Source organism: Carettochelys insculpta, chromosome 14, assembly GCF_033958435.1.
Source record: "Carettochelys insculpta isolate YL-2023 chromosome 14, ASM3395843v1, whole genome shotgun sequence".
NCBI classification, from domain to species: domain Eukaryota; kingdom Metazoa; phylum Chordata; order Testudines; family Carettochelyidae; genus Carettochelys; species Carettochelys insculpta.
The window spans coordinates 5,436,451-5,454,220 of NC_134150.1; the positions used below are offsets into that span (position 1 = coordinate 5,436,451).

At 49.6% G+C, this 17,770-nt stretch overlaps 1 protein-coding gene across 1 annotated transcript; it reads right to left on the bottom strand.

Annotated features, from left to right (window-relative positions):
• Position 1: 1 nt before the first annotated feature.
• Positions 2-17,634, bottom strand: OGFOD1 (2-oxoglutarate and iron dependent oxygenase domain containing 1). The gene is made up of 13 exons (XM_075008999.1): positions 17,414-17,634; positions 17,053-17,198; positions 15,400-15,446; positions 11,685-11,785; positions 9,955-10,071; positions 9,376-9,467; positions 7,795-7,923; positions 7,234-7,347; positions 6,372-6,451; positions 5,955-6,238; positions 4,967-5,089; positions 3,828-3,886; positions 2-2,788 (listed from the first exon to the last, which is right to left on the bottom strand). Exons 1-13 carry the CDS (start codon positions 17,580-17,582, stop codon positions 2,627-2,629), a joined length of 1,623 nt encoding a protein of 540 aa, XP_074865100.1. The 5' UTR covers positions 17,583-17,634; the 3' UTR covers positions 2-2,626.
• Between the last annotated feature and the right edge of the window lie 136 nt (positions 17,635-17,770).

Genomic DNA, 17,770 nt, shown 5'->3' on the forward strand with positions numbered 1-17,770 from the left:
TTTACAATAAGCCACCAGTTCAAATGTGCTACTCTGGAGGCTAAAGGGTAGGAAAATATATGGAGAAAGGCTCAAACGTACAATGTGGTATTTATGAAAGTCACTCGGCAGTTGTATAGTACTGGAATAGTTATTTTTCTTACTGTAACTTATTATGGAATTTAATATATTTTGCACTTATGGTATTAGATGTTCCATTAAAACATAGACCTCTGAGACTATCCCACTAGATGTATTCAGTTGCACAGATGCACAATTGTTAACTTTGTTCATGAAACACATTTTGAGGTTTTGGCCACATAGCTGACATACACTTTGATCACAGAGGTAGCCATGTTAGTCTGTATCTTCGAGAACAAGAAGTCCTGTGGCATCTGCCGAAGCGGGTCTTTGCCCACGAAAGGTTATGCTGCAAAACATGTTAGTCTATAAGGTGCCACAGGACGATGACTTGTTCTTGTTTGATCACAAACTATACCAAGCAAGAGGTTTCTTTATTAATATACTGCCCTTTTGGCTCAAACCCCCCGAGTTCAGAATGGGTCTAAACCATAATCTTGGCTCCTAAGGCACCCTTGTCTTGGGGAGTTTGAGATCCAGGACTGATTTTTGCTGTTTGTTCCCACCCCTAGTTATCAGCCAGTGGTCTGTGTAGCCTGGGATTCCTCTGCTGTCAGCTGCAGGACAGGTCTCCCTGGGAAGGCTGGATGGGAGATGAGAGGCCAGAGGGAGAAGGGCCCCGCACAGCTCCCCCTCGTGGCTTTATGCAAAAGGCAGTTAACCAGGTCCTAGGTTCCATTAAGAACTGGTCACGTTTTTGACGGTAACACTATGCCCCCCTCCTTTGCCTTGTGGCAATTCCACCTCTGGCTATTCACTCTGAGTAAACTGATCCTTGGGAGCAGTGCATGCAGGAATCAAAGGCAGGCAGGCACTGGAAGCAACGCCTTTCTAGACCGCCTCACCTGTGCTCCAACAGAGTCCTCCAGGCACCTCCTCCAGCCTGCTGTTTCTGAGGCTGGGGTGCGGTACTGTCCTCCTGGTGCAGGGGCTGCTCTAGCCCCCCTGTGCTGGGCCTGACAGCTCAGTGACAGGGCTTCATAGGCAAGGGTTGGGTCAGCAGGGATGGCCCAGTGGCTAGGGTTGTACCTCCTTGTTCTCCCCTCTGGGGCGAGGGGAGGCTGAGACTGCAGTGCCCAACTCTCCTTGCAGGAGCTGTGGGGCTGAGACCATGGTACCAGACTCTCTTCTCTGGGGCTGTGCTGCCCAGAGCTCAGGGAGACTGGCACCACACTATCCCCAGGCTGGGGGTGCTACCCGGGTGCAGAGGACAAGGTCACACCCCAGTGGGCTGGGCTGGCGCCAGCAGTGCCTACCTCAAAGGCTCTGGTGGACACAGGAGGGGGGTTGGGGAGAGGGCTTCCCACTGCCCCAGTGGTCAGGGATGTGTCTAAGCACAAGAGGTAGGGAGAGCAGGCTGTGTTAAACCTGGCTTAAATAATTCAGTAGGGCTCAGGTAACCAGCCACCCCCGCAGGTGAAATGTTTGATTCAGAACTGGCAAAGCACCCCTCCTTCCTTCCTCCCTCTCCTCTCAGTGCTGGTGGGTCTTGCTGCTGGCTGGATCCCTGCTTGCCAGCTGCTGGCCCATCAGTCATCGGGGGTAGGCTGATGGCCAGAGGCCACACCCCTGCCTGGCTAAAGCTAGGTCACAGCTTGAATGCCAGTGGTGTGAAAGACACAACAGGGATGGCAACTGCAGCTGCTCTGTATATTTGCCCAAGGCTGAAGATCACAGAGGCCCATAGCTGTAGTTTTCACCAGTACGTAGATTTTTTTTAAACACCTGCCTATGTCCTCCTCAGCCCCTTTTCCTGCCCCCCACCCCAAAACCCTTTTTTGTATCAGGTCAAGTAGATTGAGGCTGGAGGCTCCCCCTCCATTATCCCCTCTTCCCCACAGATAACAAGGTTCACAGGTTTCATTTAATAAAACAGAGCAGGTTTTTAGCAGACGCTTTCACAAGCTTCTTTTATCCACCAACTCCCTAAACAATATAGCAACTTACATGGCCACCCCCTTTGTTACTTGCTGCAGTGAGAGTGAATGCACAGGAGACAGCTGACATTTAAGTCGGGAAACCCTTGTCTAGAAGAAAGTCTGGTTGAGCCACTGAAGGTTTCAGAGACACATCTGTGCAGTGCTCCCAGCAGTCTCTGATTTGGTGTTACACAAAGTCTGGATTTGCATCGCAGCAAGATTGCTGGGTGGGAATACTATGGAAAGCAGCTAGTTAAGAACAGTGTGTTACAGAGCCCACTAAGACTCCCTCAGATGGAAGGAGTAGGACTAAAATGGACAAGTAAAAGTTAGGCAGGGAGAACAGAACGCTGCTTCCATTTGTCATTAAAAAGAATCCTTTGGAAAAGTCACAAGGACTTCAGAACCAGCATGACAGTTCCTATGCTGTCAGGTGAAGTTAGCGCTCAGCCTAAAAATCAAGTCTAGGTTCACCAGAAGGCCCCATCTGACCGTGCACCTACTCAAGAGCCAATGCAGGAGAGTATTCAAAACCCACTGCTGTATCTCTGCCACTTCCTCTCAGAAGATGGCCATGCCCGGTGCCATCACTCATAGTAGACAAAAGAGAAATCCCAGAACCCAGCTCTGCTTGGATGCTTTTCCATGCGCTCCAAGCTACAATGGTTAACATACTTCACGAATTTCAAAGTCTCTTTGTCTCTGTAAACCAAAGCCAAGCAGTTGTTCTCTGGATTCACTGTCAGCAGCTAGAACAGACAAGGCAGATCTTATTTTACAAGGGGAAGAAGGAGTTATGTGCACAAAAACAATTTCACGATCTTATTCCTATCTGAGAACCGGCATCAAAACACAGTAGAATGCCGAGATACGTCCACTCAACCTGAATCTCAGCTTAATGTGACTTTGAGTGGTGGGGAGCTGGCGTCTGGCTCCAGGCTGCCAAGCACCAGCTCCCTGCCAGTCAGGAGTGGGGAAAACTGACCACCTGCTGTGCTAGTCAGTTTCCAGGCTCCTGTGAGGGGGCAGTCAAGAGCCTGAGGTTCAGCAAACACTAGGGACAGGGGCAAGGAAAATGACCGGTGATGTACTGGTCAGTTTCCCAGCCCTCCACACTCTGGGAGCCACATTAGTACTGGTCAGTTACCTGGTTTTGGCAAGTGCAGGGGAGCTGAAAGCCCAGCTGCCACCTTCTTCCCAGCTCCTCCCGACTTAAACAAAATTTTAAGTTACTAAAGGTTGCCCAGGAATGCAAAGTTCATGTAACCTGGGGGTCTACTGTAAGCCAGGTTACAGCAGACAGCTGGAGAACAGCACGAGTGCCTGAAGGCTGCCACCAAGGAGCGTGACTCGAGCATAAGCCCAGGAACAATATTGTCCACTGCATCTCAAGACCATCATCTAAGATTCTTTATTAGTCAACTGTCACTTGCCTCATCTGAGAGGAGCCTATCACTGACCCAATACCACACTTCTTGTTTTAGACGCACGTAGGGGTCTCAAAGAAAAGCAGAGGGAAAGACAAACAACCCTCAGAAGAGATGACAACAGGGCAGCTTTTAGACACAGTTTGGGCTGAATCCGCAGCTGTGCACAATAAATCACAGGCTACAGCTGACCCAGGCAACATTTTATTGCCCCTCAGTCCTAGAGCTGCTTCTGTGTTATCCACATCCCTAGTGTCGGTTAGAGCAACCTCCGTGTTGCTTTGGCTAAGCCGAATTGTAACAGCCCTTAAGAACAGGTCTTCTGGCTGAGGCTTAAGAAGTAGGGCACCAAGTTGCTTACCTCCTCATCTTCATCCTTTGCAATGTAGGCTGTGAAGCCACCATATTCTGCTTCCCAATCTGCATAAGGTGAAATGGAAGAGAGAGACTTAGAAAGCTCAACGCTTATCAGTACTCCCACTGACCCACCTAGATCAGTAGCACCTCCACCCTACTCTCCAAAATTCCTAGGTACCACTCTACCTCCAGTCACCTATGGTCAAGTGGTGTCCTTCAAAGATATGGGCTTGAACCAGTATACTTCACTACCTTGGCCCCAGGAAACCTACCACGTATCCTTAAGTCTCCACCTACCCAGCTACGCTGGAAGGAGAAGCTAGACATCTCCCACTCATTAGACAAATCAAAGGCTGTAGGTGTAAGTTCAAAACACTGGTTAGGACAGGCCTGGTGGGCCCAACAGCATGTTCACGTTGGTTCTAGTCTGGGTGTTCCTCACCAGCCTGCTGGCAACTGGCCAAGATGCAAGATTAATTCTGGCCCTTTAGGCTTAGGTTTTCAGAAGCAATGAGCCAGTTCCTGACGCCCTCTCTCAGGCTGGCTGGTTTGGAAAATACAGGCTTCAACAGTGTGTCTTTAAAAAAAAAACACCCTACCAAAATGGATTTGGTGATAGTGTCACGTGAAATATCAAAGGAATAGCCCCTCCACTCTGCTGCGTGTGACCTGAACCCCAACTGCACGCTCTGACGCAGTGAAGGTGGAGACTCCAGGTAGTGAGGTATTCTGGTTCAAGCCCATTTGCAGCAGAAACGCTCCCGATCTGCTGCGTGGCTTACGCTGTGAGACACATTGTGTTCCCCCAGAGGGCTCTGCCCTGGCCTGGCTCAAGGAGGCAGAGCATCATCCACTGGGAAATAACCCAGCACTACTGTGTGGCAATTCAGAGCCAACTACAGTAGGAACGGCCTAGGTCAGCGATCTGTATGCTGCTGTGAAATCCGCAGAGGTGCCAGCTGACATTTCTTTGAGGTGGGAGAGATGCAGGAAGAAGCCTTTTATTTATGGATCAGCAGAAAGTTTGGTGGCTTTAAAACAGCTGCATATTCAACAGATGAGGCCTGAAGACTCCTAACAAAAGTCCTTTTTCTTTCCCCTTAGCAGCAAGGCAAGGGAAGACATGACTCTCCCCTGACATACCTTCACAGCCGCAGAAGAACAGCAAGTCGAGGGCAAACTCCGTTACTTGCGTGTCATGGACTAGGGTGTAGTGACCATTTGTCCAGTGCCTCAACTCCCCCATGCACATGGGGACACTTGAGCCTAGGGGAGGAAAGCAAGAAGCTAATCAGCCAGGAAAGAGCAGCTGCACAACAGCTAACGCCCGCTGCCCCAAAGAAGGCAGGCAGGCAAATGAGCATGTGCTGTTTGCATTTTGCCGGTGGAATACCTCCTCTTTAAAGCAGCTGGACTGGGTCTGGCAGCCCCGCCAAGAGCACGAGGAGAGGACAAGCCACGGCCACATCAACATCATGCCCAGTCTCCAACAGGCAACTCTCAGATGTGCCTTTTGTGGGCCATTTTTCAGGGGGCCCAGGGCTGCCAGGAGATGAGCCTAGGCAAGGCTATGATGTGGCCTCAAGCGATGCTTTTACCAGCCTCTCACAAACAGAAGAGTGCCAATGGCTTTCCTGTCTGTGGGGCTTTCAGAGTGTAAGTTCAGACCCAGCATCCGCTGCTCTGCCTGGCACCAACGCTCCTAGTTGCTTCAATGGGAATAGGGTGTTGCCTCAAACTTCCCCAGCACCAGTGTACTCAGTTGTCCAAGGGGGTCAGAAGATCAAACTGGGGAAAGTTCTTTGGGATCCCTCAGGATAAAGAGGGACCTTCTTCTCAGGGTTCGCAGCCCCACAATTCAGCGTGCTTCACCCCTCAACCCTTAGCCCCATGCTCCACTTGTCCATCACGGCAGCCACAATGAGTGGGAGTGAACAGACCGCACAGAAACAGGGAAACAGACGTGGGGAAGTTCATGCGGTAGGAGAGTAAGAGAGGACACTGATTTCTATAACCTCCTGACACTAGTAGGGGTGAAATCTTGGCCTCCATGAAGGCAAGGGGAGTTTTGCTGTTGACATCAATGGGGAGCAAGTGTTTACGCTAGTGCTGTTACTCTTCTCCGGCTCACCTTCTCCACTCGGGGGGGCATGTTCTGGCAGCTCCACGTGGTCAGCATTGCTGTCGGCCTCTTGACTGCTCTCTCCTTGCTTAGGTTTGGAAGAGCTGTGTCCAGCACAATCTGCGGCCCTTCCTTCTTCCTCCTCCTCCTCCTCCTCAGCCGAGGAGGCCAGGAAGTGCAGCTTTAGGCCTGTGAAGTTGGAGAGCAGCAGGAACAAAGCCTCAGAGCGGAAGAACTCCAGGCTCCTCCTCAGGATGTCGGGGAGGCTCCCCTCCTCAGCTCTGTGGTAATACCTGCAGGAGAGTGGGGATGCAAAGCAGGCAGCTGGAGAGCATCCAGTATTCAGACTGGGGAGAATATCTGCTAGGCAGCTCTGCGGCAGAACTACTTAGCCAGCAGGAGTCGGCAGCACAGCCATAACCATACCTTTTATTCGGGGGCCCTCGGCTGCTCCATTTGATGTCTTCTTTCTGCAGAGCTTCACACACAAGCTGGAACTTCTCTCCCTAGGAGCCAAACACATTGCAGAGCCTTATAATGCCTCTGCTCCACGAGCTTCCCTGGTGCACCAACAGCAGATACTCGGCGCTGCTCTGCAAGCATCCAGCTTTAGTTCTCTGAACTGCTTTTTGTCCCTCTCAGGCCAGCAGGAGCTAGATAAATTGTCATGCTGGGATGAAGACTCTGATCCTCCACTGCCCTGCAGCTGGCATCACCAGATACACCAGCACACATAAAATGCTGCTTGATGAGCCTTCTGTGCTCTCACCCACAGCCAGGTAGGGTGAATCATATCCAGAACCCAGTTTCCATAGGGAAGCCCAGTCACAGAGCACAACGGCTACTGGCCATGTATGTCACAAGTGCTGGAGAAACCCTCTCCTTTGGGGCACAGGGCTTCTTGGTCTGGAGACTGGTCTATACCATACAGGGACTCAGGGTGGGGATTCCACCAAAACCGGGGCTGGGGAAAAGACGGCAGAGCAGGGAAGAGAGAAGAGCAGTATTAGTGCTTCAGTTGGAGTGTCCCTGTGCAGGGAAAGGAGCTCCAGTCCGTTTGGCTTCACCAGGATAAATCTGCAGGGGGAGCGGGGGTGGTCACCGCTTCTTCCATCCCTGCCTGAAGCCACCAAGAGAAGGGGAGGGTGGGGGAAAACACGGCTGGAGCTTTGGCTTAGCTGCACAAATGGTCAACTGCATTTATAACCAGTTCATGTTCCACACAACACCCGCCAGCACCACAAGCTGGGGAACAAGCCCCCCACATAGCACATCATTGTGCACCCACCTTAAGGAAGTTCTTCAGGAGAATCTCTGATCGCTCCTCAAATTCCTCCTGGATCTGAGCTTGGGAATTCATGCTTAAGTAAACCGGGTTGATCCACTCCTGTAAGATTTCATGCTGAAATAGAAACATCATCTTGGTCTGAAGGCTGGATTTGAGTTTATGGAGATAATGGGATCTCCCATCACAATGGCCTTGGGCTGGTCATTACCTCAACCTTATTGCCCATGGCATTTGCTGCACTCCCAGCAACATTTTGCAACGGGCACCCAATTCCTTACACTAAGCTCTCCGTAGCCTACCCCCACCACCAAAACGGAAATCTCCAGCCCTCTTCCTGGACCACTGCTGCTAATACAACCTGGCATTTTTCATGCTTGACCTCGAAGCCAATGAGTGAAGTTAAGAAGGTTCAGTTGAAAGCATCCAAGAGATTGCTACAGACACTGAGGAAAGTGGGGAGTTGAAAAATTCGAGGAGCTCATTGCCTCCACTGTGCCCCTCCTAAATGTGAGCAGCCCACAGATATGGAGGAGACATTAGACCTGCCTTTTTTTTGCTTACATCATATGGGATATGTGGACTCCGAGGCAAGAGGGATTCAATGTAGCGGGGAGGCCTTGCCACTGACAGGCCATGGAACCAACCACTCACAGACAAACGGCACTTCCCTTTGGTCAGAACTTCAGACACCTGAAATGGAAAGGAGAGGATCATGTTATGATTAGCATCTACTGTGCATGTATTATGGCAATACCTAATGGCCCCAACTGAGCTCAAAGCCTCATTGTGCTAGCTGCTGTACATGCACCTCTTAAGAGCGTCCCTGCCACGCAGAGTTTACAGTCTGGGCAGAAAAAGATCTGAGTAATTTGGGGTGGTTGCAACAACTCCCCAAACTGCTAGAAAACCAAGATACCACCAACATCTAAGCCTGCCACACGAAGCTCAGAAGTCTACCCAGTGATGGGTAGCTGCTGTGTATGAGGCACGCCTGCCTGCCAGCTCACTTCCACGCTAGGAAAAAGGGAAGCCTGGACCAAGCCTCAGAGGCATATTCAGAAGTAACAGCGACGTTCTCCTTGCTGGACGTCTGAGAAAACTGGGTTTTTGCTTGTTTCTGCTGTGAGCTCCACTGACCTTCACTCACTCAGCTGTCCCCTGGCAACACAAAGACACTTAGATCATTAATGAAAGAATCAAATGAAGAGATCCAATGACTGCAAGGACTCTTAGGGGATAAATCAAGGGTGGGGAACCTATGGTCTGTGGCCCACATCCAGCCCCCAGCTTACTTTGATCCAGTGCTGGCTTGCCCTGCTGTGGGGGGAAGCCCCAAACCTCAGTGCCCTTTACCCCTAAATCTCAGTGCCTTTCTGCAGGGCTGGCGCGCAAGTGGAGGTCCAAGCTGAGTGCGAGTGAGGCGAATTGGCAGCCAGTGAAGGTTTGGGGGTTTTTCAACGTTGAGAGCCACACGTGGGAGTCTAATTTTCTTTCTTCTCACCTGACTGATTTTAATGCGGGTCAGGGCTCCTGGGTGAAAAGAGGCTCTTCACCCTGGGAGACGTGGTGGGCCCTGTGGCTGGGAGCCTTTGCCCAAAGGCACTTCCAGCACGGTGAGCTGGTTTCTAATGTCTGTATTAAACGTGTCAAAGACTCCGTTTGTTGCTCAAACATGGGACTAAGCTTCATTTCACAAGAGGCAGTCAAAAGGCTAAGCTAGGCAGTCATGTGGCTTTACATACCCCCGGCAGGTTTCTGATGGAGAGCAACCAAAGGAATGATAAATAGGGCCTTCTGTCAACCTCAAGTATCCGGTGCTTATATATTAAATAAGCCCCTAAGCTGTGTAGCTCGGCATGCAGTTGGCCTACGTTAACCCATTCTCTGCTGCCCGTCCCACCCTGAGGTATTTCAGGGTTTGGTGAGATGTTTTTATTTGGCACTCACATAAAGAACGGGGTGGATGACACCAGAGCCAGCAAGTTACTCCGACTTTGATCTTACAGCCTGTCCTGCTCCATGGCTGTACAGCACCAGACACAATAGGGCCTCCACTCTGATTGGGGCCCTTAGGGAGCTACCACAATACACTAACAAATGCTTACAGCTATCGCACTTGCGGAAAGAACAGCAGCTCCTTGCCTGGTGGAAAGAGACTGGAGACACTTCGAAGAAGACCAGGGAATTCCACGTCGGGACTAGCGACTTGACCACCTGCTGCGGCTGAAAGTGGCCTGAGTAAGAAGACACCACGCATGTTCTTTGCGGTCAGACACTGAGCCCCTGTCCGCACGCACGGGCCCCTTACGCAGAACCACTTGGGATTGTTAAGTCTTGTAGGCCTCATAGGAGGGAGATTAAGAAGCTGTCTTAGGGAGCCTGTCTTGGTGGATCACAGTCACTTTAGTCCCGTCTACAGATCGTACTGGGCAGAAATATGGCTGCTATCACCCCCCCCATTTCATTTCCCTCGGTTGTTCTCTTCAGCTGTACACTTAATGCTTCCCACATCTGCTTGTCCTCAAATGGACCCCTCACCCAGCAGCACAACCCCCAGTGGCAGCTTCCTCCAGTCACACCAGCCTCCACCGAACACAGCTGCGTCCCCTCACTCTGCCATCTAATCACGTAATGGGGGTTGCTGGTAAGACCCCCACAAGCAAAATACCAGCGTTCCAAATTCATTCCTATGGCTGATGACCTCAGGGCCCAGGAGCTCACCATCTGTGCTGTACAGGTCCAGCGTGCCCCCGTCTCCCTTCTCCCACGGTGGAACCAGGTACAGGATGAAGGCAATTCTCCGTCCCTCCAGCTCATCATCATGGCACAACAGGGCATCTGCAATCACAGGTGTTAGCACGCTTGCACTGGGGATGCGCAATTCTCTTCTCATTAGCCATTCCTCAACCTGACACCTTTGAAAAACAACACCCAACCTCTTCCCAGGGGACACTCTCACCTGACCACCAGCCACTCTGATGTCAAGACCCTTTGGGTGTAAATTCCTCTGGAATCCATTACATTTACATCAGCTGAACCAGTCACACTCAGCTTCCTGGCATGATTCAAACACTCTCTCTGGAAACCACAACTGCACCAGAATGCACTTGGAGCGAATTCCCTGCTGCCAAGCAATGTTCTCCTGACAACGCTGGTGACTGAAGAGATCTTTGTCTACTGGATAGCACCAGAGTAAGCTTCCACCTCTTCACCCCATTGATTGATAAATCCTACCCTCGAGAACCGCTTTCGGGAGATTCTGGGATCTGTGACCCACTCAATCCTGTGTCAGCAAGTAGGAGATTAGTATTAACAACAAACATCAAGAAAACCTTAACTTCCAGAATTGGAAGCCGTAGCTCTAGTCCTCCTGGGGCCACACAGCCATTGGAATGGCCATGAACATTATTTGGGTTTCTTCCAGGGGAAGCAATGTCCTGAATTAATTAGGCTTAGTTTAAACTAGTAAAACACACTCAATGGTCTAAATGAAGAGAGGTAACTAGTGGTGTCTGGCAGGGCTCCATACTAGAACTTATCACACTCAACATGTTTATAAAAGGATCTGGAGACAGGGGCAAAGGTGGCAAAAATTGCAAATGATATTAAACTGCTGAGGACAGGTAAGCCCAAAGCAGAGTTTCAAAAGGATATCACAGAACTGGGTGATGAAAATTCATCTGCCAATGCTGATAAATGCAAACTAACGCATATTAGAAAACATAAACCCTAAAATACATACCGAATAATGGGACTAAATGAGCTATTGTCACTCAGACAGATCTTGGAGTCATTATGGATAATTCTCTGAAAACCCCCACCCAAGGTGCAGCAGCAGCAGTCAAAAAAGCAGATGGAATGTTAAGATAACATTAACTAAGAACTAAAGGATATCTTATTGCCTCTGCATAAATCCAGGGGTTGGGAACAGCTGCCATATAAGGAAATATTTAAAAGACTTGGACTTTTCATTTAGAAAAAAAGGAGACTAAGGGAAGGATATGGGAGAGGTGTATAAAACCATGAGTGGTGCAGAAGAAGTGTATAAAATGTTATGTACTCGCTCCCATAAAATAAAAAACTAGGGGGCCCCAAATTAAATTAATAGGTAGCCGGTTTAAAACAAACAAAAGGAAATATTGCTAAAGGACCACCAGTGGCTACTAGCCAGAGTAGGTATGAATGGTGTTGCTAGCCTTTGTTTGTCAGAAGCTGGAAAGGGGTGAGAGGGAAGGGACCATTTGATGATTATCTGTTCTGTTCGTTCCTTCTGGGACACCTAACGCTGACCTCTGTTGGAGACAGGGTACGGGGCTAGAGAGACCTTTGAATCTTTGCTTTGCTGCATGACAGCTTCCAGGAGCATGTGTTCTCAGGGCACTTGGAACCTGGGTTCTCCTGTGGCAAAGAAGTGCTCTTCACCCTCTCTTAGAGGCATCCTGCTCACTCACCTGTATATTCGTACTTTGCACAGGATAGGTCAACGGTTGGTTCCAGCTCCACCTGGGTAACCACAGACAGCCACTCTCGGAACTCTTCAAACAGAACTTTCCTGGGAAGACAAATACTCAGCAAATGGGATTTATCGCCCCTCAGCCTAGGAAACCGTTAATGCTCAGGTGCTGCCACACAGAGCATCATGAGCTTTGGTCAACTTATTGCTACAATTTCTAAAGGCCACTAGCGAACGACAGACTTCCTGGGCAACCCATCAGTGAACATCCAGGAGTGTAGCCCCACTGCTGCTGAGAAACAGCAATTAATTAGGAAATGGATGAAAGCTTCAGACTTCCAAGTTTAATTATGCATGGCAATTTTACAGCGATTAAAAAAAAATAATGAAGGGTGTTGAAGGAACAGTAGGTGAGAAGACAAATGTTCAAGAGGAAGCAATCAAAGTGGAAATGCTGATGATCTTTAGACCTATGCAAATAAGGGAAAGCTATGCATTTCTCTCCCCTTCCCCCACCAAAACAGTAAAGCATTTTGTATCAAGGTTGAGTCAACTGGCCCCAGTTTGGAGATGAATGGGGTTTTGGGTAGGGCAAGGTGTTAGCTTTAACAAACAAGTAGATGGAGAATCTAATTAAAATGATCATGTACATAAAAATGACATGACACCCTTTACCTCATCTGAAGGTTTGTACTGGTCCACGCCTGTCAATGGTAGGGCTAGGGGTATGGGAGAGATGCAAAGAGGGCCCAGGGATACAAAAGGACGCAGGGCTCCTGGTTGCCAGTGCTGCTACTGTGGCAGTGACTCTATTCCTGGACATTTTAAATTGCTGCAGCAGTGCCGAACAACGCACTCTTAGCAGCACTGGGGTAGGGGGGCAGAGCACTCCAGACAGTACTGAGTGATGCCCCAGCTCCGCTCCATCCAGAGGGTCCCCCGACCTCCTGCCCAAGGGCCATGCGCAGCTGTAGGTGGCGTGGTGTGGGCCATGGAGGTTGTTGTAAGATTCTCTGTACACAAATGTCAGTTACAGAAGCGGGTTGCAGGGGGAGGGGGCTCAATTAGCAAAGTATGCAATTAAATAAAAAATATTTTGTCCCCTGAGGAGTGGGGAGACGAGGACTTCCTGTGACAGATACAGCAATTTCCTGGAACACCTCTGTGAGATCTTAAGTTTAAATAGCTTTGGAATCCATCATTCTGTAAGTACAAAGTTTACGTGTTATTGTAAGGTAATATGTAACTTCTCCTGGGGAGAGACAGCCCATCTAAACCCAGGACATGTTATACTCTTCAAAGGATATTTTAAACAACAGGGCAGATAATATACCTTTGGGACAACCAAAGATACATGTGATTCCGAGAAAACCTCTAGGACAGGGGTCTGCAACCAAAACAGCGAGAAGAGCCACTTTTTCAAATTCAGTTACAAAAAAAAAATCTATACTTCAAGAGCGGCAATACATGTGAACACGAGACAGTCCTTAATAAAGAACATTAAGCCGTACTTTTTGTAACCCCTATTTTAAGAATAGCCACACACAATGATTCGTAAAAGTTAGAACGTTTAAGTTACTTTCACGTCTGGGTTGGACAGCAAATGAGGACAAGGAAAATGCTGTGCCTGGGGACACGGTCTTTAGCAGGAAGGAGCTATGTTTGTGACAAGCCTCCCCACACACACCCCATTCCCAGACTCTACCCCCCTTGGTCCCCAAAGCCACCCCCATCTCCAGGCTTTATCCGCTTCAGCCCTCAAATCCTCCCCCATCCCCAAATTTTACCCCTTCCACCATCCTGTAAACCCACCTCTCACTCCCAGGCTTAAGCCCTCTCAGCCCCAAACCTGGCTCCACATACTCAGGATTAGCCTGCCTCAGTCCCACCCCAGGACTAACTCATCCATGGCTCTGGCTGGGGAGCCTATGCTGGGCAGCCAAGCACACCAAGTGGAAGGAAGGCAGGAGTGCAGATGTTCTGTGGGAGGGGTAAGCCAAGCCACACCCACCAGGGGGGTGTGGCCACTCAGGTAGCAGGGTGAGTGAGGGGCTCTCTGTGGCTCCCGGCCCTGCCGCTGCTGAAATAATGGAATTAAATTCAGTTGGTCTAACAGCTGGATCCTTCCCACTGCCCTGCTGGCCACTAAACCAATTAAACATAGCTCTGTTGTTTCAGTGGTGGCAGGGCAGGGCGCCGCAGAGTGGTCGTCGGCAGCAGCAGCATCCGGAGCCACAAATAACTCCTTAAAGAACCCCAAGCGGCTTCAGAGCCACAGGTCGCTGAGCCCTGCTCTAGGGGGAGGTGTATGCAAATGTGCCCTCTCTGGTTATGCAAGAACTCAGCCCTTTGAAAATTTTCCCTTTGACTCCTGGCCACCTGTTATGTAAGGGCAAGATCCAAGCCCAGCCTGTACAAAGGAAAACATGAATGATTCACAGAGGTTCTGCTCTAACAGTTGCGGTGAACTTGTAACCACAGGAAACCTCATTGGTGGGGTCTGAAGGACCTGCCATATCCCTCAGAGGTAGGGGGGCGATCTCCCATGAACTTATTGCCAAACATATTTTAAGTCTTTTAATGAATTAATTTTTCCTGTAATCTTTCCACCTTGAAAATAAATGCTTAGAAAGAGCCGTATGGTAACTACCAGCTGTAGAGCAACCACACCGTTTATAGCCTGCAAGGAGAAAGCGGAGCAGGCTTGTTGTAGGCAGTCTGACTTGCTGAGACATCCCAGTGTAGCTAGGGAACTGTGCAGGTGAGGAGGGAGAGAGATGCAGTCCTCAGCCCAAACAAGGGACAGCAGAGAGCTTGTAATAGGTGCCTTTGTGGGACCACAAGGAGAAAGTACAGTTGTAGTTGCCCTGAACTGGGACACTTCCTCCTGAAATGGCCAGAAGAAATTCTCTGTAGCACCAAATCCACACTTGGCCTCTCTGAGGCTGCCCACAAGGTAGCAAGAAGGCCAGTTTCAGGAGTGGTTTTTGTGGTGTTTGATGCCAAGGACATTCCATTAATATAGACATGGGTGGGCAATAAATTTTTTGAACAGAGCCACTCAACAGATGGTACTAAGTCATCATGGACTACACAGTTCTACTTTATTAATGAAGGTCGTGTGGGGTCTGGGTGCAGGAGGGAGATAGGGGCTGGGGTGTGGGAGGGGGTAATCAGTCTGGGAGAGAGTTTGGGTGCCGGAAGGGAATCTGCTGTGGAGCAGTGGTTGGGAGTGGGGGCAAGGTGCAGGTGCTGGCCAGGAGGCACTTACCACTGGTAAGTGCCCATGGTGCACAGACAGGCCAAACCTGCTCCCCAAAGCAGCCCACTGCTGCTGGCACATCTCTGCGTGTCTGGCATCACTTACAATTTTTCCTAGTAACTGCCTACTGTTATATATACCTCCACAGAAGAGTTAGATGCTGGGTTAGTTAAGCAGAATAGCATGTTAGGTGCATTCATTAACACACATCTTACAAAGTGAGAGATTCACAACTTCTGTGCTTTGCATTAATTTGTACCTTCCTGTAACATGCATCTCCTTAATAGGGTATTTTATTACTCTAACAGGAAACTGAAATTTTTTGAAAAAAATGCTGCGCCCCCCCCCCCCCACAAAAAAAGAAATTTTAATGAAAAACTCCAAAACATTGACAACATAATAAATGTATTAGAAAAATAATCATGATGTGGGTTTTAAGGAATTACTTTACCTTAATGCTGAAATATGAGGCTCTTTTCTCTCTCTCAGATCATCCGACTATGGACACAAATGGAAAATAAGAACAATTATTTCATTTAGATTATGCTCTATAAGTTATGGTTGCAAAGATAACTAAGGATAGAACTTTAAAAAAAAAAAAAAAAAGACACCCATATCTATGATCATCATCAGCCTAACATCTTCACAGCTATTCTGCGAACAGGAGTCTCGAATGGACAGCAGGGGGCAAAAAATGGCAAAATGGGAATTAATTAACCCTAAAGTTACTAGACACAATGCCAGCCACCTCAGTGAAAAGGCCTCAGGGCACTGGTCATTAACATGGCCAAGGAAATGTATGCCCATGAGAAAGGAACGTCTCTATTCTAGGGCTACCACACCACCAAAGAACCTCTACTTTTAGCACTGTACAGGAGAGATCTCCCATTCAGATGACAGAGAGGAATACCAGCCAATTTTTAAGAGTACTAGGGGGTGGAGAAACCAGGACTATTAATGTCTAATATTTAGGTTTAAACCTTCATTCTCCTGCACTCAGTCTTCACCTCAAATTCTGCAAAAGTCATGAGTAAATACTGTTTCATACTCATATGGGGACAGACAGACAAGCAACATAACACCTAAAACCCCAAGAATGATCTTCCTTAACCTGCTTTACAGCTGACAAACTTCAGGGTATAACAGGAGAGAGCCTGAGCTTTGTTGGTTTTGTACATACGGTGAAATTGAAATTTACTCATAAAAGTCTAATCTTTCCAAGCTGAGATGTAGGAGATAGATACAGCCAAGTTTTCCGAAAACAGCCAGGGGTTTTGAGTCACTCTCTCAAAATTCCTTGGTTTGGATTTTCAGAGACGATGAACACCTTGGACTGCAATCAGTCAGAAAGAGTTACACGTTCTCTGGTTTAAATTATCTCAGAGCAGACATCTAAAAATGGAGCCATTCAACATTCAGTGACAGATTTTGACACCATTAGCCACATAACGTATTCTTGCTTAACATTTCCACACCTCTGGTTGGCCAACTGCGTACCCCCCAGGCTCTGCCAGGGTGTCATGAGGCTTAGGCTATGTCTATGCTATGAACTTTACAGCAGCACGAATATATTGTTACAGTTGTGTGTTGGAAGGTCTCCTTTGTAGTTGCTCCTTCTTGGCAAATGAGGGTTTCCAACCAGCATAGCAACCTCTACATGGTATCTTTTTGGTGGCAAAACTGACGTTGGTCAGAGGTCAGACTGACAAAAGCAGTAACGGAGATAAAACCTTAATTCACAAGCATCTATAAGTGCTTCCAGGCTACATCTACACTACAGAGTTTTGTAGACAAAACAAACAGAGCATCTACACACAAAATGAGTTTTGTCAACAAAAAACTGTTGACAAAAAAGACATGTAGACGCTCCAGGGGGCCCGGGTGTCGACAGAGCGGATCAAAAGATCGATCCGCTTTTAGGTGTCAATGCGATCTGTCGACAGAACTTTTGTGGGAACATCTCTTCCGACAGCAATGTCTGTAGACAGATGCTTCTAACGTAGTGGTAGCCACAGGAACCCTGACAAAGTTGCTATAGAAACACACAGCGTCCCTGTCCGATCTGTGCCAGTGGGATGCAAGCGCACGACGTGGGTCCCATCACCTGCTTGAACTTGTACAAGTCGTTGCACTTCTCGTGGAAATCCAGGCCGAGCAGCTCCTCCCGCAGCCCGTCCAGGAAGCCCGAGCACTGGATAAAGTTGGGGATCACGCAGTGACTGAAAGGAACAGGATCCACCGCGATGGCCTCTGAGGAGAGACAACAGGTGCCGGTGAAGCTCGGGACGCCCAGCTCAGCGTTGCGGCCCCCAGCCCGGTGCCCACCTCGGTCCTGGCGCTCGGGACGGTGCTCACAGACATGGGTCGGGGGATAGGCCCTACCCGCCGCCCGCTCCTGGGGAAGGCCCGGCCTGGCCTGGGCGGCTCAGGCAGCGGGGGCCTCGGCTCAGGCTCACGACTCGTACCGTGGCTGAGGGAGTCCCTATGGCCCCAGGCGGCCGCTGCCTTCTCCCGCAGGGCCCGCTCCTTGATGGCCGCCGAGAACTCCCCACGCAACTCCCGTTTGTCCCGCTTCTTGCCCGGCTCCCCGTAAGGGGCGTCCCCGGCCCGCGGGCCGCGCCGTCTCCCGCTCATGCTCGAGGGCTTCCTCCTCCGCCGGCACGCGGGACGCCAGCCGCGGCGCGGCGCCTACAACTCCCATCACCGCCCGCGCAGCCAATCGGAATGAGCCGCGAGGAGGGCGGGGCACGGCAGCGCTCGAGACGCCCGTGGTGGAGGGGGGCTGGAGGCGCGAGGCTACAGCAGCCAATGGTGGGCGCGCG

Coding starts and splice junctions, on each gene's coding strand:
- OGFOD1 (XM_075008999.1), bottom strand. CDS start 17,582: ATGAGCGGGAGACGGCGCGGCCCGCGGGCCGGGGACGCCCCTTACGGG. Junction 6,239..6,371: donor CGAGGGCCCCCGAATAAAAG/GTATGGTTATGG, acceptor ACTCTCCTGCAG/GTATTACCACAGAGCTGAGG. Junction 3,887..4,966: donor GTTCTTCTGCGGCTGTGAAG/GTATGTCAGGGG, acceptor CACCTTATGCAG/ATTGGGAAGCAGAATATGGT.